We start from the raw sequence: 24922 nt of genomic DNA on the forward strand, positions 1-24922 counted from the left end.
CAGCTTAACAATACAACAGCAGTGCATGCTTAATTAAAGCCCAGGAACACGGGCAGCTCTGATTCCCTTAAACTCTAAGAGTTTACTAAGTCAATACATTTCTTTTCTTTGTGAAATAAATTATACTTACACCCCTGATGGCTTTGGTAATCATAAACCCAAAAGTCCTTACCAATTAATAGCAATAATTACCGTACTTAAACGATGTGAGATGATTAAAAAGACCAACTAAAATCACCATTTTAACTTTAGATCTCCCTTCAGTCAGAGCTCAATGGAATTATCATCAGTATTTAAGTTCACACTTTATTTATTTTCCCATTAGCATTGAAAAATCATTTTAAAGAAAACTGCAAATTTATTTTAAATATTTGAGTTGATATATATTAAGCACCTCGAGCTAAATTCATCTAGCAATTTCAATACAAAAGTAATGTTCCAATGCATCTTGAAGACCATTTCTAGAACATTTTAGAAAAAAGGTGGGGAATGGGGATTTAGCTCAGTGGTAGAGCGCTTGCCTAGCAAGCGCAAGGCCCTGGGTTTGGTCCCCAGCTCCGAAAAAAGGAAAAGAAAAAAAAAAAAGAAAGAAAAGAAAAAAGGTGGCTGTGGTGAAGGATACTTTAATCCCAGCATTCAGGAGGCAGAGGAAGGCAGGTTCCTGTGAGTGTAAGGCCAGTCTGATTCACTCAGGAAGCTCGGAGACAGTCAGAGTTACTTGTAGAGTACCTCTCTCAAAACAAAAACAAAAGCAAACAAACAAACAAAAAACCAAAAAACAAAAAACAAAACAAAACAAAAAAACAGTGGGGGTCTGAAGACATGGCTCAGTGGTTAAGAACACTTGTTGCTCTTGCAGAGGACCTGGGTTTGATTCTTAGCACCAACATGGTGGCTAAGAACTATCTATAACTCCAGTTCCAGGGAATCCAAACCCTCCTCTGACTTCTGCAGAAACTATATACACACAGTGCACAGACATGCAGGCAGGCAAAACACCCATATACATGAAATAAAAATTTAAGGGGCTGGGGATTTAGCTCAGTGGTAGAGCGCTTACCTAGGAAGCGCAAGGCCCTGGGTTCGATCCCCAGCTCCGAAAAAAAGAACCAAAAAAAAAAAAAAATTTAAAAAGCAAAGAAAATGTTAAGACATAGTAATACCACTACATAAAGTTTTATATATATATATATATTACAATAGACCAAATAAAATTTGTAAAATGTGGGCTGGAGAGATGGTTCAGCACTGACTCTTCTTCCAGAGGACCTGAGTTCAATTCCCAGCAACCACATGGTGGCTCACGACCATCTGTAATGGGATCTGATGCCCTCTTCTGGTGTGTCTGAAGACAGACACAGTGTACTCATTACATAAAATAAATAAATCTTTTTAAAAAATTGTAAAATGCATTTTTATATTTATAAAACTGTTTTATAAATGCAATGATAAATTGTAAACAACATAGTTTCTATTAAAAGTACTAACCTTCCTCTGAAATGGGCTAAAAAGAAACCAATCTTTGTTTGAAACAGCATGTGGCAATCTAGCCTGGGTTGGCCTCAGACTCAAGCCTCCCTCCTGACTCCTGAGTGCTGGCATTACAGGCAAGCGCTGCCAGCTTACAGACCAACTGTCTTATTACACAGAAGAAAGAGGAGGGGAAGTGCTTAGTTATTTATACATATCCATGCCTCTATAAAGTTAGCACTGTATAAAAATGCTCATATTTAACCCTCACTTGTGGGAACTTTTTCCTCCACTGTGTCTCTCTAATTACCTTTATATTCCTCATCTGAATTACTGAAGTTCTCAAGGGAGGAAAAGAATCTGGAAACTACATGTATAGACTGTAATCTTTCTAGCTAAGCTTTCAGTGTTAAGTCTGCTCTGACATCAGGGAAGGGCATTAGTAGTCAAGTTCTAGTTCCTAGAGCTTTCCTATCTTCCAAGCAACGACACAATGGCATACAGACTGTGAAATAAAAGTAAATGTCTTGTCACAAGCAGCTACTGACTAGTCTCAAACTCTAAGGAAAGGGAAGCAGGAGGAGGAACCAGGATCAGCACTACGTCAAACTGGGTAAATGAAAGTGTACCGCTGAGGGTCAGGATATGTACTATAACTGCTAATTGCACTACATAGTAAACTGTTAAACATACCAAAAAGCAGTGTCGTGAAGTCCCATTATCTTTAAAAACTCCTTTAACCTCTTTTCCTTTTCTGCTACAATGTGAATTGCCAGAAAGTACCCGAAGGGCGAGAAGGCTATGACGAGGTAGATGAGGATGACCCCTCGTGGGAAGGTGTCAATCTCCACGACCGCAGCTTCCCCCATGATGACAGCTTTGGTTGACTCCAGCTCCCTCCACAGAGAAACATTGGTCTTCAACTATAATTAAAAGGGGCAAATACATTAAACTAATTTAGTTCTGACGATAGCTCCTAATAAAATTGGTTGTTAAACAGTTAAAAAAAAAAAGTAACCTCGGGGTTGGGGATTTAGCTCAGTGGTAGAGCACTTGCCTAGGAAGCACAAGGCCCTGGGTTCGGTCCCCAGCTCCGAAAAAAAGAACCAAAAAAAAAAAAGTAACCTCAATGCAAATAAAATATTAGAAAAGCCACACTGCTGAAATAAGAGTGAGTAATCATAATATCATGATATAAAGGAGAATTCTGCTTTTAATTCATTCTGGATATTAAAAGCTTGAAGACTGTGAATGAATAAATTTTGGTTAATTCACCCAATAAAATAAAATCATACAATTTTATTACTACGTTAAGCATATTAAAGGGATAATAAGAACATGTTTCAATTATGAAACTGGAACCAGTGCTCTGAAATCTTTCATCCTGGTGGATGAACAATGCGTACCCTACTCTCACTCATGCCAAAATGACGTCCTCTATTTCAACTTCAACTGGGGCTGGAGGGATGGCTCAGCAGTCAAGAGCTGCTCTTCCAGAGGACCTGGGTTCAATTCCCAGCAACCACATGGCAGATCGCAATGGAATCTGTACTCCATTCCAGGCGATCTGACACCTTCACACAGATATACATTCAAGGAAAACACCAATAGATATATAATAAAAATAAAATATTTTAAGAAAAGAAAAGCTATGTTTCTTCGGAGCTGAGGGTCAAAGGGATGATTAATAGTCACCATTCCTATGACTATATTTTAAAAGCTGTCTTAAAAAACATGTTTTCTGGGGCTAGAGAGATGGCTCAGCAATTAAGGGTACTGACTGCTCTTCCGGAGGACCCTGGTTCAAGTCCCAGCACCCACATGGCAACTCACAACTGTCTGTAACTCCAAGGTCTGACCCTCTCACATAGAAGAAAAACACCTGTGCACATTTTTAAAAAGGCAAATAGATTTTTTAAAAAAGAGCATGTTTCCTTATTACTTTCAAGTTGATACATGTAGAAAGAACACAGTTACAGATTTGTGTAATAAAAATGTTTACCAATTAATAATTCTAATATTTAAATGAATGCCTAAACTACAAATCGGTACCATCCACAGTGGTCTAGGCTTATAATTGCTAATGTCTAACTGAAACACAGTTAAGTTTTGTAGTATCATCTAATGTTTCAGACTTTAACTTAAAGCACAATACAATTGAATTAGCACAAAACTACAAATCCCTAATACCTTTATAGCATGCAAGCTTCAAGAATTCATAAAACAATCCTACATACGTAGTTCATTTGTTTTTTACAAGAGTCTTGTTGCAAAGAAAGGCATTACTGTCCCGGTCGCTGTGCTCCTAGCAGTGTACCAACAGGAAAGCCAGTTTCAGTCCCCCTTCTCCTGCTGCTCACACATACTCTGGAGGTGGAGTTTGCTAGAGAAGACTGTTTATATTCGTTTCTTTTTGTTGTTGTTTGGTTGGTTTTTTGTCTGTTTGTTTTCAAGACAAAGCTTATCTTTGTGCAGCCCTGGCTGTCCTAAAACTCACTCTGTAGACCAGGCCAGCTTTGAACTCACAGAGATCCACCAACCTCTCCCTCCTAAATGCTGGGACTAAAGGCACACCCAGCCATATGCAATATTGTAAGCTAAAATATTCTATAGTCAATTTCAACTTGAAACACCTTTTAGGACCGCCCCCCCAGATCCAAGGGGAGATAGAGAAGTGTGCTACGTGATTCTCACAGTTCTAATCCTAAGGCACAAAACTTAAGGCTGATTTTTCTAAAGAGTTAAATGTTGAAGCAGGTCATATCTTTAGAATGTAATTGAAGAATTTATAAACCATCTTAGAGGCGAAACTGCACTAAAGCACAGATTTAGGAGTCTGAAGGACATAACTGGTCCTCTGCCGTGATTCAGTCCTAAAGTTACTTGGTATTACTTTATTCCAGGTTCTGTCTCGGAGGGTGGTTAGACAGTAATGAATTATATTAGAACATAACTTTAAAAACATTGTTTAATAAGTAAGAGATAAATGCCTATGAAATAGAAAATAAAACATAGCACTACAATTAAGATAATAAAAGTAGCTACCTTCTTTAACTTATATGTATTCAAGGGGAAAGGTCTAAAAGCTCAGAGCCTTCATAATATAATATTTATGATATTATAATATCATAATATAAGAATATTTCAGAAAATTACATATAATCAATAAATATATTAATATTTAGTATGTTAATCATATTCATAAACCCAAAAAAGATTCAAAAATTCATTTTATCTTTTTTCTCAAATGATTATAAGTTACATATTATTTATATTTTTAATTAACCAAATTGAACTTTAAGGAATTCAGGAATAATTGTTAAAATGTGGTTGGCTTTCTTCCTGTTACATTTACCTGTATAATGGCAGCATCTATTGAGGCCTGTAAAGCTGTAAACCCTGAAGACCAGTACTGAGCAGCATCACATGACTTTGAACAGCCTGCTGTGGGGAGAAAATAGGAGACATCAGAGTCTGCAATACTAAGTGCTTTCGTGCATGGCAGGCTACCAAAGTAGCCTAATCAGTCATTCTCTACAGAACCAAAGTAAACTTGGTACCATTCTTCAAAGACGCGATCTGTTAAGATTTCTATTGATCTGAATGCCCAGACTAAATTACACAAGTTAAGCACTGGCACAGTGGGCCAGTGCCTGCCACACAAGCCTGACAACCCAAGCTGTACCCATGAAGCCACGGAAAGCCAGATGTGGTGGTTATGTGTGACCCAAGCATCCCTGTGCTGAGACGGATGATAGACAGGGAGACAGAGGGAGAGGAGAACTGCCCAGAGAGTCATGGGCCAGCTAGCCTGGAGCAGGAGGCAATAGAAACAACAGAAGAAATCCTGCCTCAACAAAATAGAAGAAAACTTCTGAAAGCTTCCTCTGACTTCTACCACAGATGCAGCAGAATTTACACACAGTCATGAGCATAAGTATATACATACATATATAACCACATAACTAACACACACACACACACACACACACACACACCACTTAAAATATACCCCACTTGAAACAAAAATTATATGTGATAGGATACTGGGTGGTTGTCAGGAGCCACCTAGGAAAGGCTAAAGGCATACAAGTGGCATCTGGAGAGGACATCACATCGCATGGTCTGTGATGGAAAATCTAGTTTCCAGGGCCTTCAGAAATCTCATCTCAGAATTGATGCTTGCGGGTGCTATGTCTTTCCTGTCATTATTAAATTAATATAATTCCTGGGCAATAGCCCACCCTATTGGGCATTTTTTTCTGCAAACCAAAGAAGATGTACTCTCTTGTAGCAATGCTATGCAGACAAATTGGTGATTTCAGAATTCCTAATAATGGTTCTAAAGAATTCCTAAATTTATACAAGTATATTTTGTGCCTTCTATAGAAAGGGCTCTATAAACCTTCACATGTCATAGGATAATTGCACTAAGGTAGAAAACAGGCTTGACATAGATTTATGATCAGAGAAAACATTCTTTTTAGGCTAGCTATAAAACCATTATCTAATAACTAAGGTCATAAACTGGGAATGGCAATTTATTGTAGGTGCAAAGACAAAAGATAAAATATTGACTGGATTTATCTATACAAAGCTTCAATACTAAGGAGACACAAGGCAGATGATTTGCCTCTTGACCAAAACCGTGCTAACTTAAGTAAGACATAATAATTATTGTTTTAAACTCTTAATGAACCTGTAGAGCTAGTGACAAATAATGAATGTTTAATTAGATAACTAGTCTTAATGGAAACACACATAAACATCTCTGTCATAACTTCTTATTCAACGTATGATTTGAATTTATGTTTGAACGTGTGAATGTTTGAAAAAAGATGTTTAGAATACTATGTGATCACGTGTTCTGAAAAAGTACAAGAACCAGGAACAATGACAATAAAAGCAAAGAGCGGAGAGAGCAGAGAACACAGAGAACACAGAGAGCACAGAGTGCAGACACAGCAGGCAGGCTGCTTCTTACCATGAGACAGGGTTTTTCTTAACAGCAGGTTTCTTCTTACTGACAAGAACAGGGCTTTTTCATACTCAATAAAAAGGTAGATAAATTACTTTCTCTGAGCAATAAAGGTTGGAGCTTATTTTTCATCCAGAATAAGTTCTTTCTGCACTGGCGCCTGCTCAATGAAACCTGCTCCTAGAGGCTTTTGCTTTGCTCTATCCACCGAATACTTGTGGAGTGGATGGGACAGGCGGTTGGGCCCAACAAAGACATGTAAATAGTGTGTATGTATAAGTGTGTGTGTTTCTGGGCATAGTGCCTGGGTAAAAGTTTTTCTTTCTGAGAGCATGACTTTCTTTTCCTAGTTCACTAAAAGTTAATTGCCCCAAGCCTCCCTCTTGCCTGGCCAGCAGAAGAAGAGGAGGCAAGAGAGACAGGAGCCTTAGGAATCAGTCTACAATGTTCCTGGCTGCTATGCACCATATGCTAATTGCCAGAGGATTGTAAAGTAAGTTTATAAAGTAAGAGTTAAGTTTTCCAGCACTTATTCAGGTGCAGAGAATTATAAAGTAAATGAAAGACAAAGAATTAAATCTCCCCAGTGCTTAATGAAGCACAGAAGAGGAAGAAGGAGTGAGTTAAGTTTTCTACAAGGCTGGAGATCATCAGTCTTTTGGCCCGTGTCCCATGCTGTGTCCTACGTCAGCCCCTAAGGCAGGCAGGCCCCTGGCAGACAGTAAATGAATAAAGATGAAAAGTCATTATAATCATAATTATTTATAAGTCATCTTTCTAGGGCTGGAGAGATGGCTCAGTGGTGAGGCTGTCACTATGGAAATCAGTGTGGCTACTCTTCAGGAAGAGAGAAATTGATCTACTTCAACCTCCAACTATCCAACTCTTGGGCATATACCCCAAGGATACTTCATCCTACCGCTGAGACACTTGCCCAACCATGCCAAGGCTCTTTGTTCTCTTCGTAATAACCAAAATTGGAAACAACCTAGATGCCTTTCAACAGAAGACTAGATAAAGAAAATGTGGTACATCTACACAATGGCGTACTTCCTAGTCAGCCATTGGGGGGGAAAGACATCATAAAATGTGCAGGAAAATGGATGCAACTAGAAAAAAAAATCACCCTGAATGAGGGACTGCAGATCCAGTTTTATGGAATGGATTTACTTATACGTGGATATTAGCAGTGAAGTCAATGACAACCAAGCCACAATCCATAGAACCATGTGATGTAGGTATAAATAAGGGACTAGAGGTAATGAATAGATCTCAGAGAAAAGGGAAATATATGACTATATTGATGAGGGGGGAGTAGCAGATCAAGTAGGGATGGGAAGGGGAGAAGGGGATGAAGAAAGGAGTATGGGGAGAGACAGATAAGGTTAAGGGACATTTGAGGGGTAGTATGGAAACCTAATAAAGTAAAAATATACACATATGAAGGCCATCTCTTGTCACCAAATGAAGCATCCAATACCAGGTTCGGGTTACATCTAATTAAGTTTTAGCCAAAAGGGCCCCACAGGAATCTCCAAACAGCTAAGGCTATTGGCTACAAAAACCACGGGTTGCTTTCCATACACTGACAGACAGCCAAGCTCCACTGCTAAAGAAAACTCCTCCACTGAGCACGGAGAGGTCAAGCCGGTGCCTCCAGGCACCGTTTACCCCTATGTTCCACATCTTTTATACAACAGCTCTCTACGTGCTACCAAAAAGAAAATGGGAGCGCCAAGCCAGCCACAAACCTTTAACTACAATGGTCAACTACCTATAAGATATGCTAGGACAACGATGGCACACAGTCTGTGGTAGCAGCCAAGCAAAAGCTGATCTGACATATAGCCCACTTGACAGAACCCATAACCAACACTGCTTGAGTAAGCAAGAACCAGGGACTAGGGAGCCCAGGGACCTAGGGCAAAACCAAATAGTACAGATGTGAAAACAGACAGACAAAATGCAGTGGTAAAGTAATCACTAACGGAATCCTGTTACACTCGTGGATCTCTGCTTACTCAGCCATCATCAGAAAAGCTTCTCCTGCAGTGGACGGAAATGAACACAGAGGCCCACAGCCAGCCATGACACAGAGAATCAGAGGCCTCAGAACACTCAGTCCTAAATAAAATGTCGCCAGCAAATCCATCCCCTCAGGGCTCAGGGAGCCTGAGGAAGAGGAGACAGTGGGGGATGGCCAGATGGCCTGGGAAAGAACGAAAATCTGTGGGGGGGTGGAATGGGAGTGTTGGGGGTGCTGGCAGGGCATCTCCAGGATGAGACAGAGACTTGAGATAAGGGAGGTGGCCAAGAATCAATAGCTGTGACTCACAGCAGTAGGGAGGTCCCCTCCCGTAGCCAGGCAAGAAGCCCAGTGGAGTGTCAGAGACACCAATCCACCCACAGAACTTTCCACCCAAAATTTACCCTGTCTATAAGACATGCAGGGACGGGGGTGTAGCAGAGACCAAGGGAATGACCAATGAATAACTGCCCCACTTGAGACCCATCCCATGGGCAAGCATCAGTCCCTGACACTATTTTTTTTTTTTGTTTCTTTTTTTCGGAGCTGGGGACCGAACCCAGGGCCTTGCGCTTCCTAGGTAAGCGCTCTACCACTGAGCTAAATCCCCAGCCCCAGTCCCTGACACTATTAATGATACTGCTATGCTTACCGACAGGAGTCTAGCATGGCTGTCCTCTGGGAGGCTCCACCCAGCAGCTGACTCAGACAAATGCAGACGCCCACAGCCAAACAATGGATGGAGCTTGGGGACTCTTGTGGAAGGACAGAAGGAAAGATTGCAGCCCCCAAGGGAATAAGAAGTCCACAGGAAGACCAACAGCATCAACTATCCTGCACCCTTGGGGCTCTCAGAGACTGCACTATCAACCAAAGAACATACACGGGCTGGACCCAGGCCTTCCTGCTCATAGGTAGCAGATGTGCAGCTTGGTCCTCATGTGGGTCCTAAACAACTGGAGCTGGGCAGGCGGGGGGAAGGGGAAGTGGGAGGGGTGTAACCCAAAAGCTGTTGCCTGTATGTAGGATATGTTCTTCTAGCTGACTGCCTGTATGGCCTCCGGGAGTGGATGCTCAGCCTGGCAGAGACTTGATGTGCCAGGGGATGGGGGACAGCAAAGGGGACCACTCAGAGGAGAAGGGGAGGGAGTGGGGGTAAAAACTGTAGGAGGGAGTGATGGGGAGGGAGGCAGTGAGCTGGATATAAAGTGAAGAAGTTAAAAAACAAAAAAGTAAAAAGAATGTAAGAGTGGAGGTGAATGGAGGCCACCAAGAAAATATGGCTTCCCAGTCAGTATAAGCAAAGCTCATATGAACTCACAGAGACTAAAGCAGCAGGTACAGAGCCTGTGCCTCTGCACGAGGGCCTCTGAGCTTACACTATGGCTCCAGTTTGGTGTTCATGGGATTCCTGAGCTTATGAGTGAGTGGGTCTCTTGTGCCCTTTATTGGCTCTTTTCCCTCTGATGGTCTGTCTTGTCTGACTTCAAGGTGGTAGTTTTGCTTTACCTGATATTTTATTTTGTTATATTTCCTCTAAAGAGGAATGAATGTATATAAAGCTACCCACGAGGATAATGGAACTGTCGTTTATATCTGCTGGGAGAGGGGAAATCAGTTTTCTTCAATGGAATGACACTGATATAACAACCACTACAGAACGGATCTCATGTTCAGGAAGACTTGACCAGCAAATAATGAAGACTCCACAGGGTTTTGTGTGTGTGCACTTTTATTAGATACAGTTTTGGAGGTTTTTGTTTATTTTTGCTTTTTGAGTGGTGTATTTTCTAGGTTTTGAGCATTTTGTTATTGAATTGAGCTTTTGGTTTGTTTTGTGAGAAAGAACTTAGAGTTGAGAGGGTAGAGGAGAAAAAAATCCTGGACAAACTTGGGAGGGGGAAGGATATATTTAACATTATTTAATTTTTACATTTAATATATTTAATTTATAAATATAAAATATAACAACATTTAATATATTTAAGTTTTAAAATTCTTTTAAATAAATAATGCAAAAAATACAGACAGGAAGGAAGGAAGAAAGGAAGGAAGGACAAACAAACACTAGGTTCAATTCCCAGTGAGTGGTTCACAACCACTTGATAATCCTGTCTGTGGGCACGAGGCATGCACTTGATGCTCATACATACAAACAGGCAAAATGAATATTCATAAATAGAAAATAAAAACAAACTGCTTCTATGGTTTAGGATAAACTATTCCACGGTGCCCATCTCAAAGCATCTGACACATAAGCAAATTCAAATTCATAAAAAGAAATAAGAATTTTCCACATAAGACTTTAGAATAAAGGAAAAACTTCCCATACTTAATAAAGTTGACTATAATATTGTACAATAAACAGTTGATATTGTCTTTGCATGGGTTTTAACAACAGTTTTCTATGTTTCAAATGTAAACAAGAAATTTCATTGGTAGTAGACATTGAGATTTTAAACATTTATATCATACAATAGTGAGAGTGGTTACATGCAGGAAAACTGTATTTGGAAAGACATATAATGAAAGATTCAATTTTGTCTTTTAAATATAAATGGCATTTACGTAAGTGTATTAAAATTATATTATGGTTATTTTATAGAACATACACATAATGTACAAAGACATTTGGATATACGTGCATAGACAATTTTTATTTATGGATACAGGGTCTTGCCATGTGCCCCAGATGGCCCGGAACTCACCGTGTAGACCAGGCTGGCCTTGAACACACAGAAAGCTGCCTGTCAGTAAGGTGGATGCCACCACATCCAACCTCACTCCTAAATTTATTTTGCTGCACACGACAGTTTCCCTAAAAATAAGTACAGCTGAAAATGTCAACACTGGACACCATCTTATTTTGAGTATAAAGAAATGCACTTAACCCTGAGTTCAGTGACTAGATAAAGTTATTTACCTCTTGAATCCATATAAACAGAAGACACTGGAACCATATCAGGAAAAAACCGCAGTTCATAGGACATGACGTCTTTGAAAACCACACCCACGAAGTTGCTGGGCTTAGACAAACTGGATGCCAGCAGCTCCTTCTCACTGGCGTATTCTTCAGTAACTAGAACTGTAACATGAAGACGGTGTGATGAACTCACGCTACAGCACAGTGGGTTAGCGGATGCCTCGCCACTGCCTCGTCTCACTAACTTCATAGAGAATGATAAGCACAAAGGGAATAACGACAGACAGCAATAAGCAGCATTACTTTACAGACACTAAAGTGTGACCTGATTACATAAACCATGATTGGATAATATATGATCTGTGTCTATAGTACAGTAAAATATAAAACAATATGGAGGATATTTCATCAAAATATGCTATTTGAAATATCAATACATTGTAACATATTCTAATTCTATATTCTAACGCTGCATAGTTTGATATCATATACCTTTAATTTTTAGGAGGTTTTGGTACTGAAATAAACCTCTGTCCTTGAACATGCTAGGTATACATTTAAAGTCTATAAGATTTCAGACATAAATGAAATTATAAAAATAATATAATTCAATTACCTGCTTCAAAGTAAAATAACTCCTAACAATTAAAGTTTTATTTTTAAATATTTGTTTCTATGGAGAAAATTCTTCTTGGCATGTCCAGCTTTTGACGGGCTTACACTATCTACAAGGTTCATGTTCAAGAATCACTCAACCAAGTTCCCCAAAAAAAAAAAAAAAAAAAAAAAGTAAATGTGGGTTGAACCGTCTTCATAGGTGTCCTCTACCTCAACTATCTGTGACCTATGACCCACAGCTGAGCACCCCAAGATGTAGGTCAGCAAGCTCTGCAATAAAACTGAATAAAAACCATTACTCATACCTAATACTGCTTATTCCTCTTCAGAAGGCAAATGCAGAAAGCTGTGAAGCCGTTCTATCACGTAAATTCAGACTCTTTTTAAAAATATGTCCTTGTGCAGTTTTACATGCATTAAGTTGACCTCACTACGAAAGCTCCAGATTTTGTGGTCGGGGGACAGGCCTCTAACTGTTCATTATCCGTGTATGTTCAGATGAGTGATCTCACTCTCCCCTCATACGTGAGCCCAGCCGACCACGCTGGACTGCAGTGATTCCAGCTCCAGAAATCCTAAGGGCTATTCTGGCCTCCCTGCGCCCCTGCACACATGTGAATGTACACTCACACAAACACATACAACACAGGCATAAAGTAAGGTAAATACACTGGGAGACTGCCATACCGTCGGGAAGATGATCGGTAGAAACTCTCTGCATGACGCTGCTTGTAGTATTAGTCACTGGAGTGTACCCCAGGATAAGGTTGGAAAGGATGGATTTGTCCATAGGGCTGAGTTCTATATCAGATACTTCTTCATATTTCTTATTTGGATGCATCATGCTAATTAATATCAGCCAAAATAAGAAAAATAGAGGAAAAAGAATTTCCTACAATAAACACAAATAAACAAAATGATTACAATGTACAGGAATAATGGCAAGAGTAAAGACTGTTTTGCAAATAGCACCTGTAACAGAAGGGTTAGCACTGCGGGCCTCACATGTACAAAGTAAAGGCGGGCCTATCCTAGAACGACTGCTGTGTTGGACACCACGGCCAACCCAAACACAGTCAATCGTTTTCAACATGACATCAAAACTCAATTTTGATTTTACTGAAGTGTTTTAATACGCAACTTACATAATAAAGTTACATGAAAATAATGTTTAATGGTGATTTAAGACCCACTATATCTGCCAGGCGGTGGTGGAGCGCACCTTTAATCCCAGCACTGGAGAGGCAGAGGCCAGCCTGGTCTACAAAGGCAGTTCCAGGATAAGCAGGGCTGTTTCAAGGAGAAACACTGTATTGAAAACACCCACTACCCACTATGTCTACTCTTAAAATCTTAAGGCAACTTATAAAACAAATCCCTACAAAGATTATCATTAAAATGAAAGGCTTTGGTATAAGAAAAATAAGTAGGTAAGTAAATAAATGAAAAACCCTCTGGTTCCAAATAAAAAATACTATCTTACTAAGATTATACCACTAAAACTATACTTAATTAGCTTTCCGGCCCGCTGTACTAGGAATGGGATAGTATTTTGTCTTGTGCTCGCTGGGTTTGCTAGCTTCAGAGATACCCGTACTTGGAACTCTCGTCCGTTGGCTTCCTAGCTGTACTCTGTACTCTCCTTACCGAGACTACTCCACTACAGTACAATTCTTGTGACATAATTTTAGTGTTCTTTGACAACTTACTTCAGAGACCATAAAGTGGGAAAATATAGGGGTTTAAAATCGTGTAATATTGGAGGTTTCATCCGCAGCGGGGAGAAAATGCATGCCCAAGGTCCGACATTCCACACTGATGCTGGCAGTGGACCGACCTGGGGAGTCATGGACACATTCAGGAGCCTTTGCTCACTCCTTCCTATCTCACTATCACGAACAATACAATATGCTTTTGTTTTATTAAAAAACCTCAAGAAAATAAAAGTATAATAAAAATATTTTCAGTAAAATTATCTCTTGAAAGAACACATCAAAGCAAAACAAACTATAAGGCACGATAACAAACATTCTTAACTCACCTGAACACTACTCTTTTTAGTCCTGCATTTGACGAGGTAATTCTTCAGAAGAAGTGTTCTGGTCTGTCTCCAAACGCCCACATCCCTAATTGCAGTAGCCATGTTTTCTAGGTCAGCTTACTAAAAGGAAAACAAATAAACCATGAACTACACAGTAAATCACGTGTGCTATCTAATGGCAATAATATTCGTGTTTTTCATTCCCAGGTAAAATGAGGTTGAGTAGTCTGCAAGCCATTTCCCTGCCTGTACAGAACCCGTCAGAGCCTCTGTGGTGCGCAGGGTGTACAGCGACATGTGAAACAGGGCTACACCAGAATCTGAAACAGCCCCTGGCAGCAGTGAGCTTGCCACAGTTTCTCTTTTGGGATCCCTCAAACTGACCACATGAGAGGTGGGCACCAAGACAGAAACTCTTAAGAATTTAACTTATAATTCTGACTCCAGGACAAGTTAGTCTCAGTACTCAAGGAGATGTGGAAGTGTCAACTTTGTTTTTATTCCTTCCATTCTTGTCCTTGTCCTTCTGAAAACTCCCCTTGGTGGCAGTACCACACCCACTATAGCAATGAAAGCCTAATGCAGCAAAACTCAAGCATCCTCTCCGTTTGGCGGGGCTACAGTCCTGGCAGGCTGGGCCATTTCCTAGTCTTCCCCACCGTCTACTCTTTGTACATTGCTCTCCTGCCACTGGCTCCTGAGGAGTGATCACTGCGTACGTTAAGTGGCACAGTGAAACTCATGAGAGGACCAAAACAGCAGCCAGAGGGGAGGAGAAAACAGGGAGATAAAGTAAAATGAGGCGCTCCGGAATGCACACTTCAACTGAAGACGTGTTCACAGAATGTGGGGAGAAACTTACAGCCCAAACTAAACACCTCCACAGCCTACCAAAGGAAGCTGTCAACATCCTCCACAAAATTGAGAACAAGCTTCTTCCTATCTCAAACAACCCCAAATTACTTAGCAAATGGCCAGTATATCCCAGTATTGCAGGACCCATAAGGGCACAGCCTCTGCCTTCAAACTGTGATGGTGCTGTCAGACCAAAACTTCAAACAAGTCCAGCTTAATAAGCCAAAAAAAGTATGTATGTATGTATGTATGTATGTATGTATTTATTTATTTATTTATTTATTTGTGAAGTGGTAGATGACTCTCTGTGGGTCAGAGTGATCAACGCCACACTAAAAAGTCCTTATTTTACACAGCCATAATTGAGCAGCAAAAATGATTGATAAGTTAGTTAATCAATTAAAATCTGAACTAAGAATCAACACGAAAGTGGCAAGACAGGCGTGGAATTAAAGCCTGCCATAGGTCAGAGATAAACTCAGACGTGGAGAAGGTGACACATTTGCATGTGCTCTGCTCTTACTGTAGGTTTGGCTGCTCTGGACAACTCTCATACCATGGGAAGGAATCATCTACTTGGCTTCAGTCTGGCACACAGAGCAGCAAGTGGTGTTTGCTGAAAGACAGGAGTTCGCTGGCTAAGATCTGAGGGACTACAGTCCTACCCACAAATTTTAGAATTATCTGACAAAAACTTCAAAGTAGGTAGTGATCTTCTAGGAGACATAGAGAAATCAATTTGAAACTAGCCTGGAACACCCTCCCACCCACCTCCAACCCCACCCTCACCCCCACCCCCACCCCCACCCCTGCTGATGGCTGGCCCTCACAGTGCAGGGGTAAAACTGTCAAATCACTCAGCTACAGACCCTAACTGCAACCCTATCGTGATGCGAGCCAAACAAGGCCTCAATGGCATAACTGGTGCAGCGTGAGTGGCAAGCCTGCTCCAGCGGTAAGCAATCACTTTCTAACCGGCTTGAAACCCACACCAGAAGGGAATGTACACCTGATACTGTAAACCCATCAAAAGCCTAGGGAAATCTTGGGTCCCAGAGGGAAACTACTACAGTTGTTTTGCTAAATGGACCTGATGTGTGTCTCAAACTGCCTTCTAAATAACTATGTTTATGCCCATAGAATAGTGTGACAATCAGCTTAGGGGGACCACAACCCTCCCTGAGGAGCCATAAACAGTTAATGGGAGGGGCGTCATATTCTTCAGTGGTGTGGCCACTGTTAAGTTTCCCTTACTAAAAAAGCTCCCACCACTTCACTCCTGCTCAGGCATGCAGCCCTAATTAAATGTGTTGCACCACAAAAATAAAAGTTTTTGTTTCTGTCTTTTTATTATTATTATTTTAAGATAAAAATAAGAAGGGTCTTGTTAGGAAGGAGTTTGATGGAAGGGCAAGAAACTAAGAAAAAACATGACTGAAGTGTAATATATATAATATATATAATATATATTTCAAGAATATATATATTCTTGAAATTGTTAAAACTGGGAGTTGGAGAGATGGTTCAATGGTTAGGAGCACTGACTGCTCTTCTAGAGGTCCTGGGTTCAATTCCCAGCAACCACATGGTAGCTCACAACTATCTGTAATGGGATCAGATGCCCTCTTCTGGTGTGTCTGAAGACAGCGACAGTGTACTCATACACATAAAATAAATAATTCCTAAAAATTAATTAATTAATTAAAAAACTGTTAAAATTGATAAAACAAAGCAAACAAAAACAACAAATAAAACAACCCTCCCCCCAGGTTTTCTCATTACCCCTTCCAAAGCAACTGTCATTCACTGCCTTGTTTGACATAAACGTGAGCAATGGAGGCCACTGGTGGGAGTCCTCTCCAAAACAAAGACTACTTGTTCCAGCTTCTGACCCTATCCACTTCAATTAAAAAAAGCAAAGAACTTTTTAGAAGCAATTTGTCTTCTCCAGAGCAAATGTTCATCGAGAGTTAACTTTTTATATGCAGAGAAAAGTGACTAGACTAGAGCTCTTTAAATTAACAACGAAATTACAATTTTCCTTTGTCACTGATAGGTAAATCCTTACACGGGAAAACAATACCGTATTATAAAGGTATAAGAAGGAACTAGAAACAGCTAAAGCGAGCAAGAGTACACGACAATCATCTTTGTGCCAAAATAATAATAATAAAAAGACAAAGGAAAAATAAAACGAAAAAACGCATTCCTTCAAAGGTAATTTGCTACAAAACAGAAAGAGCAACCGACTCAGTGCAAACATTCCCACGTTCTCTGCCAAAACACAGCTCACTAAATACCACTCAGTTATTAATTCAGATTGAATGTTTAACACTCCACTTTTAAATACCAAAGCCTCCAGCTGCATTCACTATTATTGCCTCTTTGGACTGCTGCCTGAATTTACATTTGAGCCTCTTGTCCGGAGTTCACAAGCCTGGCTACGCACTTCACATCTAGTGAGAACTTTTCAAAGCAAAACTAAATCCAAGCTGAGTACATAAGCCATACCTTGAATCCCAGAAGAGGTGGGCAGGTCTGGCAGAGTTGGAGGCAAGCCTGGTCCACACGGGGAGTTCCAGGTCAGCCAGGACTACATAAAGAGAACATATCTGTCTTTGATGATGATGATGATGGTGAAGAGGAGGAGGAGGAGGAAGAGCAGCAGCAGCAACAACAACAAAATAAATAAACTAACAAAAAAAAAAACCCTAAATCAAATTTCCCACCCATCAGTCAATATCCACAACAAATAACAAATACACCCCCATTTCCATTTCTTCCCTACAACTGCTCCTTGAGTTGCATTTATTATAGCTTCTTCTAGCACTATGGGATTTTTAATAGCTTCTTCTAGCACTTTGGAATTTTTAATTAGGAGATCAGACCAAAAAGTCACAGGAACTGAATTTACCTTAAAGACAGACGACATTTATGACAACTTCACTTTTCTGACATTAGGTTTTCTCCTAATGGGAAATTAGATAGATTGGGGGGGGGGTATTTATGTATATGGGTATGCTATCTTTATGTACACCAGAAGAGGGTATCGGATCCCATTACAGATGGTTGTGAGCCACCATGTGGTTGCTGGGAACTGACCTCTGGAAGAGCAGCCAGTGATCTTTACAGCTGAGCCATCGCTCCAGCCCCTAATAAGAAATTCTTAAGATGCTCATACGGTTTTCTTCCTTGGGGTAGTGCTCTAATATCGTCCCATTATTTTTTTTTTCAACCAAAAGCATCTTAACCAACCCAACAAAAGCACCAAAATCAACCAATATAGCGATGACCTGTGCTTGAAGCCGTAGAACAGCATAGTGGTTAAGAAGGCGACCTCTACAATCAAATTCACCAAGATGAACTCTGCCTCTGTCACTTCACAGCTGTGAAATGTTAGAAAAGTTACTGGACTGTTTTGTCTCCATTTGCCACTTGTAAAACAATTCCGGTGCCTACTTGGGGTCCTTAAAAACGACTAAATGAATGGGTACATGCAAAATTGAAATCCTGGTACAAGCCAAGTGATTAATTATAGATCTTGATCAATACTACATGTAAACACAGTAGACCCAATACAGGGTCATATTATTGGAAGAACAACAGGGTAAATAAAGGAAACTGACAGAGATGAAATTAGCAGAGACAGAGACTCTATAAACAGTGTTGTTGGCGGCCAAAGACAAATGAATGAATGGTAAACCCCAAGTAAAACTGAATCAGGAGACTCCGCCAGAATCGAGGAGAATGACGACAAAGAACAGAGAGGAGAGAACAGTGAAGTACAAAGTCCGTTGCAGATGCACACACGGGGATGGCTGTGATGACTGGTCATGACTACAAGACTTCCTAACCGCAGAGCAGGTCTAAATGCATGGAAAGTATTACATTTCAGCGTTTCTGAGCTTCTATCCATTCACATTAGTAAAGCCTGACAGTAGTGACAAGGACACTAACGAGGAATCAAAGAAAATCTAAAAGTCTACTAAAGAAACCTTCCTTCCCTAATATAGAAGTAATCAAGTTAAAAGTAAAGCATTTCACAAGCCAAGTGCCAGAAAATCAGAAAAAATTACAAGACTCTGTTTATTTATTATGTGTGTATGCTTATGTATTTGCTATATGTGAATGTTTGCATGTTCGTGTGTTGCTGGTTCTCTCCTTCATGTGGGCTTAAGGGGCCGAAGTCAAGAATTTTAGGCTTGGCCACCAAGTGCATTCAGCTACTACGCCATCTCACTGGACCAAGAATGTTTACTAAGAAACTTGAAAGTTATAAAAACTTGAAAGTTATAAAGTATTTTTAAAGGTAAGAGAATCCTACTGTTTGATTAATTGCCTTTGTTTAAAATGTGCTTTTATGAGATTCTTCACTTAAAAAAAAAAACTCTAACTTATCTAAAATTGCCATTACCTCTGTCAAGCACTTTTAGCAACAATGCATCAAGTATTTTGGAGTAAACAATACCATTTTATTTCATAAGAGGTAAAATCACCTTGAAATTAATATTATGTAGTGCCCACTTTTAAATCCATGTTTTACTTCTATGAAGTATGAAGTAAGATTATTTCATATAAAAAAAAGAGCAATGTTTACATTCAGAGCTATTTACTGATACGATGTGCTCGATGATCTTCTTAGCACATCTGAGATTCTTGGAACAGCTCTCAACTGAAAATATGTTCTGTATTTCCAAAAGGTGACTGAGGTCACTTCTGGCCAACTCAAGCCGAGACAATCACCTCTGCTTTACTGCCCTTCACACTGAGTACATCTACCTGTGATTACTTAACACACTGTGGCACCACTTCATCTTGACCCTAACCCGTAAGACCCTCAGTGGAAACTCCGTGTCTTCTTTCTATTTGCTTTGCTGACCCACCACTGCTAATTATCTCAACACAGGCTCCTTTCTCAAGCCTGTTCCTGGGAGTCCTTACAGATGAAGGGTCTGAAAGTTAAGATTCAAGAGGCCATAGTGTCTGGCCCTCACCTTGCTCTGCCACCATCCAAGAGTTAACAATGTGTGCAGGTGGGGGAGGGGAATGAGACCAGCTTTCCCTGCCAAGCCCTTGATGGCTGGCTGTCAACTCCCAGAGATCCACTTACCTAGCAGATATCCACAGTTTTTAAGGTTTTGGAGGAGAAAAACCGAATAGCATTAACTGTGACAGGTGAAAAATACAAAACTCAAATCTCAGGGTCTCCATACATCGTATGAAGCTGTGTTGGAAATATACCCATGCTGCTTCATGCATGTGTGGTCTGGGACATGCGAAGGCAAATTTAAGCTGAGACAGATTCTACTCAGTCTGCAAGGTCTAAGAGATTGACTTCCTTACTCTTCATCCAAAAAAGATTCACTAATTCCTTCTATCAGTTATAGAAGGTGGGCGTAAGTGGGAAAAGCAGGTCGCTTTTCTAACATTCTCTAAAGAATGTCTGCACAAAACAGAAAAAACGAAAAAAGGATCTTACTATCACTAACTTAATGTAAACCAAATTAAATGTAATATTGTAACTACAGTTGAGGAAAAGAGTTAGAAAAGAATTTCTAAGGGGAGAGAAAACTATGGAGACGCTGAATTCCCAAAGGACTTGATCTGTGGAAAATAAAGTAGAGATCTATTCGAAGCACAGCAGAGGCAGACGACACCCTGGAATGTGGCACAGACGACACCCTGGAATGTGGCAGGGCACAGGTGTACGCCCTAGACAGCAATGTAAAGGTGAAACGGACAACAGACTATGAAACGCCTTTTATGCAAAATGAAGCACTGATTTTGTGCACCCCAAGTTGTCAACTCCACTCCCCTCTGTACCTTTACACCCGAGGGAGGGAGATGCTTCACTGTCCCATGCTCACACTTTACAAGTCCCTTCACTTCCCCAATCCTCAAAACTCCTACAACTCCAGAGCTAACATCACTTCCAAACTGGGATGGGATTCCTACCTCACTGAGAAAACAGAAACAATCCAAAGGGATGCCTCCACCATTCCATCCACTCACATCTGTGCCTCCAACAACTTACATTTTAAACACTGTGCGTGGCAGCCTAGAGACTCCATTCCCCCTAGAGATGGCGATCCGGTTTTAACTATACTTTTAAACTGAGATTTAATTTTCTGAAAAGAGCTGCTAAACTATACAGCAAGGCGTTGGAAGAAAAACCTACCCAACCACTTTACCGGCTTCGCAATGGATATAATAAACCTTTAAATGTAACAGAAGGCATCCTAAACGCTTTCTTCACTGATGTTTTAAAACTCCACTGGAAGCAGTAACATGACAAAACAAAATACTAATGCCAATCAAGTTTAACCTAAATTTTATAACAGTGCGTCTTGCTGGAGACAAAGGATGGCAAGTTAGCTAATAGCCTTTCTTATGTGTAATATTTATAAAAGCATAAGTTCGCACTGTATAAAGGTCTCAAGTTTACACTTGAGACTATTTCCCGTCTGATTTACCCACTAGTGAAGACTACAATTTACATTATTACAGATTGCTTTTATATAATTACTCCCTCAATTAAACTCAGCGTCAGGCATTACACACTATATTCATCTAGGAACTTGAGGAAGAAAATTATTATCTGGAACGTAAAAGGCAATAAGCATGGAACGAACATGTCGATAAATTTGTACAAAATTTAATAGATTTCCCTGTGTTTAATATAACTAGAAGTTTTGCATTCTCAAGAGCGCAACCGACTAAAAGGCCCACGTTCAAAGATCTCTTTTGGGGTTGCGGATTTAGCTCAGTAGTAGAGCGCTTAAGGCCCAAGTATGGTCCTCAGCTCTGGAAAGAAAAAAAAAAAAAAAAGGACAAAATAACAATAGATCACTGTCACTTAGGTCTGCTTCCAGGGTAAATACACACAAAGTGTTCTAATAATGTTCTCATCTATTCAGTCTTCTCTGACGATACATAAAAAACGATCTCTGGGCAAAAATAAACATAAAACACAGTGGGAAAAGCACCAGGATTAAAGAGTCTGGACTCTCTGAGAAAGAATCTCAGCACCTCGTTTTTTTTTCCCCAACTGGGACCTTAATAAAGTTATTTAACCCCTTTAAGACCCATTTCCCACAGGGCCTCAACTAGAGTACCATCTCCAACCTCAGGGCTGGCTGTCAAGATGAAGTAATACTGACCCTGGCCCTGAGCCAGGATCTAACCTCATCTTGGGCTCTAGAATGTCCTTAATTTTTGTCCTCAGACTTGATTCTTTTTAAACGTAAAAGCCAAGCTTTAGAGAGCTGGAACGAAAAACCCTTAACTCCGATCGCCCCAAACAGAGGCCGCTGCCCACCATGGACCTCGCTTTCTCCTCCTCCCAGAAACCTTTCCGCGCCCGGGAATCTTCGTTAGTTATGTTTGGGGAATTCAGATATTTTCAACCCCAAAACCATGTCACGAGCTCTGCGGCTTTTCCTCTCACCCCAACTCCTCTGGTCACACATGATCCGCTAACCCATCTGCCCCACAAGCAGGGCGACGCTCCTGAGCCCTCGGAAGGAAAACTGACTTCGGTTTGGTTTGGGTTTTTATTTAATTTCGGTTTGTCCTTTTTTTTTCCCCTTCTGCCTCTCTCGAAGTTCAGAGAATGTCGCCGGCCATGGGGGTCCCCGTCAGCGCCCACTACCCGCCAGCATCCTCGGGCTCCCCGCGGCCCGCCACACCCTCTCCTCGGCCCCCAGCGGCTCGGCCATCCCCGCCGTCCCCCGGGTCCCCGCGTCCCCGCCGCCGCGTCACCTCTCTCCGCTGAAGCGAATGGCGAGCGGCCTCGAGCGCCGCGGGCCTTGGCTTCTCCTCACCCGGCCGTCGCAGCCGCAGCGGGCCCAAGCCGCGAGCTCACCAGCGGAGACCGCGGTAAATGATCGAGCTCCGAAACCCTGCGCCGAGAAGCGGTCCGTGAGGCCGAGCGCGCGCGTCCCCGCCGCCGCCCGGCGATGCAGAGAGAGCTGCGCGAGCCGCCGGAGCCACGCCCCCTGCCTGCCCCTGTATGCACCTGAGGGCGGGGCGTCCGTCACGCGCCTGCTCCTGGAACTCAAGACCCGAGCGCGCTTGAGGGCGGGGCTCCGGGTGGGCGGGGCTCCGGCGGAGGTGAGCAAGCCGGGTCTTCAGCGAACTTGACCGGTCCTGCTAACTCTAGTTCAGGTGCTCAGAGCCTCCTGGGAAGCTCGCCGCACTCTCGACCGAGGCTCGAGGGGTTTGAGGAGACTCCTGTCGCCTCCTGAAGTGCAGCCTTGGTTCTTCACCCTCCTGTTTTCTTCAATTTAAAGAGCTGATGAAAGTCTCTGCCACTCCTTTTCCCTCCTGCTGCAGCGTCTTGTTTCTGTAGAGACTGCCTTCCCCTCTCCAGCCTCAGACTGAGAATCTGCACATCCTTTCGGTTCCTTTAAATATCCTCTTAAGAATCTGCAAGTGTTGACTTCTGGCAGAGACTATATACCATACTTAATTTTTACTTAAAATGCAAACTGATGTCTGGAGTGTCGTTACCCAAAGTGATAGAAACAATGGCCAAAGGTATTGCAAATTAAGGTTCACAATACCAAAATTACACATCCCTGAAGAAAACTGACCCTTTCTTAGCCAGAAGTCACAGATTGCCAATTCATCGCATGCGTGCACGCGCGCGCGCACACACACACACACACACACACACACACACACACACACAACCATTCGTGCTGGAATTTTTGCTGGCTTGATCTTGAATGTGTCTTGTGCATGCAGTCCCCAGTCCCACATTTTCAGCTCTGTGAAAGTGAACATCATTCATACATATTTTGTGTATGTGTGTGTACTCCTCAAATTTAAAACAAAGTCTGTAGACTTTGTTTTGCTTTATTATACAGGTGGGCATTTTGCCTGCATGTATGTGTTCCCTATTATACAGTGAATATATTTGCACTTCTCATCATCCTGACAAAATGATATTTTTCCTCTTGACACCCCACTGGTGACACCATATTATCCCTTTCACTGTCTTACATTCCAATCTCTAAGCTGCATCATAAAGCCTGAAGTTAAGACCTTTTTCTTACACCGATTTAAAATTTCAGGTTTCGTTAAACATAGACTATGGTAAATATTATTAATAATACTATGAATGGGAGAAAACACCTACAAGAAAGAGTATGTAAATATTTTTATCTTCACAAAATATCCCCACTCACCCAACAAAATTTTACCTGTAGAAACAGAAAATATTAAAATTATATTATAGGACTGGACTTGTAGTCCAGTGACAGACTGCTTGCCTAGAATGCACACAGTCCTGGTTTCAATCCCCAGCAATACATACATGCAGACACATACATAACTTATAAGATGGACAACAAAATTATAGACTTCTGAGAATAAACATAAAATGGACAAGATTGCAGGTTTGTGACAATAACATAAAACACAAAGGAGATATTTTAAATAAAAAGACTGCTGCAAATGAATTGTGGGCTGTGACATATTTTACTGCCTCTAAGCAAGCTATTTCCCAGACCGTTTGAATCTTGTAAACACGTTGGACACACCACGACGACGTCGACCTAAATTTCCACAGCAGCTGAAGAGAAAGATGTTTCTTTCTGCTTTTCTGTATCTAGGAAATAGAAGCAAGCAATACGCACATCTTGGTCGTCATGGCGGCAACCGAAATCCCCACATCTCATTAATAGACTGGATAGACAAATGAACCACTTGGGAGTTCACAGATCGTAGGAGTTCCAGCTTGTTGTTTAAGAAGCGCAATGGCTCTAGGAAACTGACAGTGGGCCACAGTTCTCAACAATATTTGACGTGGAGTAAGAGAAAGAATCCTGCTACATAGAATATTAACTTACAACCTGATGAACAATGTGTGTCACTGCTTTTGCTTGCTAGACACCAAAGATTGGTTTAAATGGATTTTTCCCCCCTAGGCCATCTTGCTAAAATTAAGATTACTGAATCATTTGAGGTGGGGCAAAAGAAAATGGCCTCCATAGGATCGTAGATTTG

The 24922-nt window shown here is 41.1% G+C and overlaps 1 protein-coding gene across 1 annotated transcript in view; it reads right to left on the reverse strand.

Annotated features, from left to right (window-relative positions):
• The window catches only part of Abca5 (ATP binding cassette subfamily A member 5), a 68394-nt gene extending 45705 nt beyond the window's left edge, over nt 1–22689 (reverse strand). The window contains 6 exon segments of the mRNA NM_173307.1: nt 2164–2393; nt 4826–4914; nt 11398–11559; nt 12703–12907; nt 14057–14176; nt 22673–22689. Coding sequence (NP_775429.1) covers nt 2164–2393; nt 4826–4914; nt 11398–11559; nt 12703–12907; nt 14057–14158 — 788 coding nt within the window. The 5' untranslated portion in view covers nt 14159–14176; nt 22673–22689.
• Nucleotides 22690–24922: the final 2233 nt, after the last annotated feature.

This window comes from Rattus norvegicus, chromosome 10 (genome assembly GCF_021556685.1).
Source record: "Rattus norvegicus strain SHRSP/BbbUtx chromosome 10, alternate assembly SHRSP_T2T, whole genome shotgun sequence".
In the NCBI taxonomy this organism is placed as follows: Eukaryota; Metazoa; Chordata; class Mammalia; order Rodentia; family Muridae; genus Rattus; species Rattus norvegicus.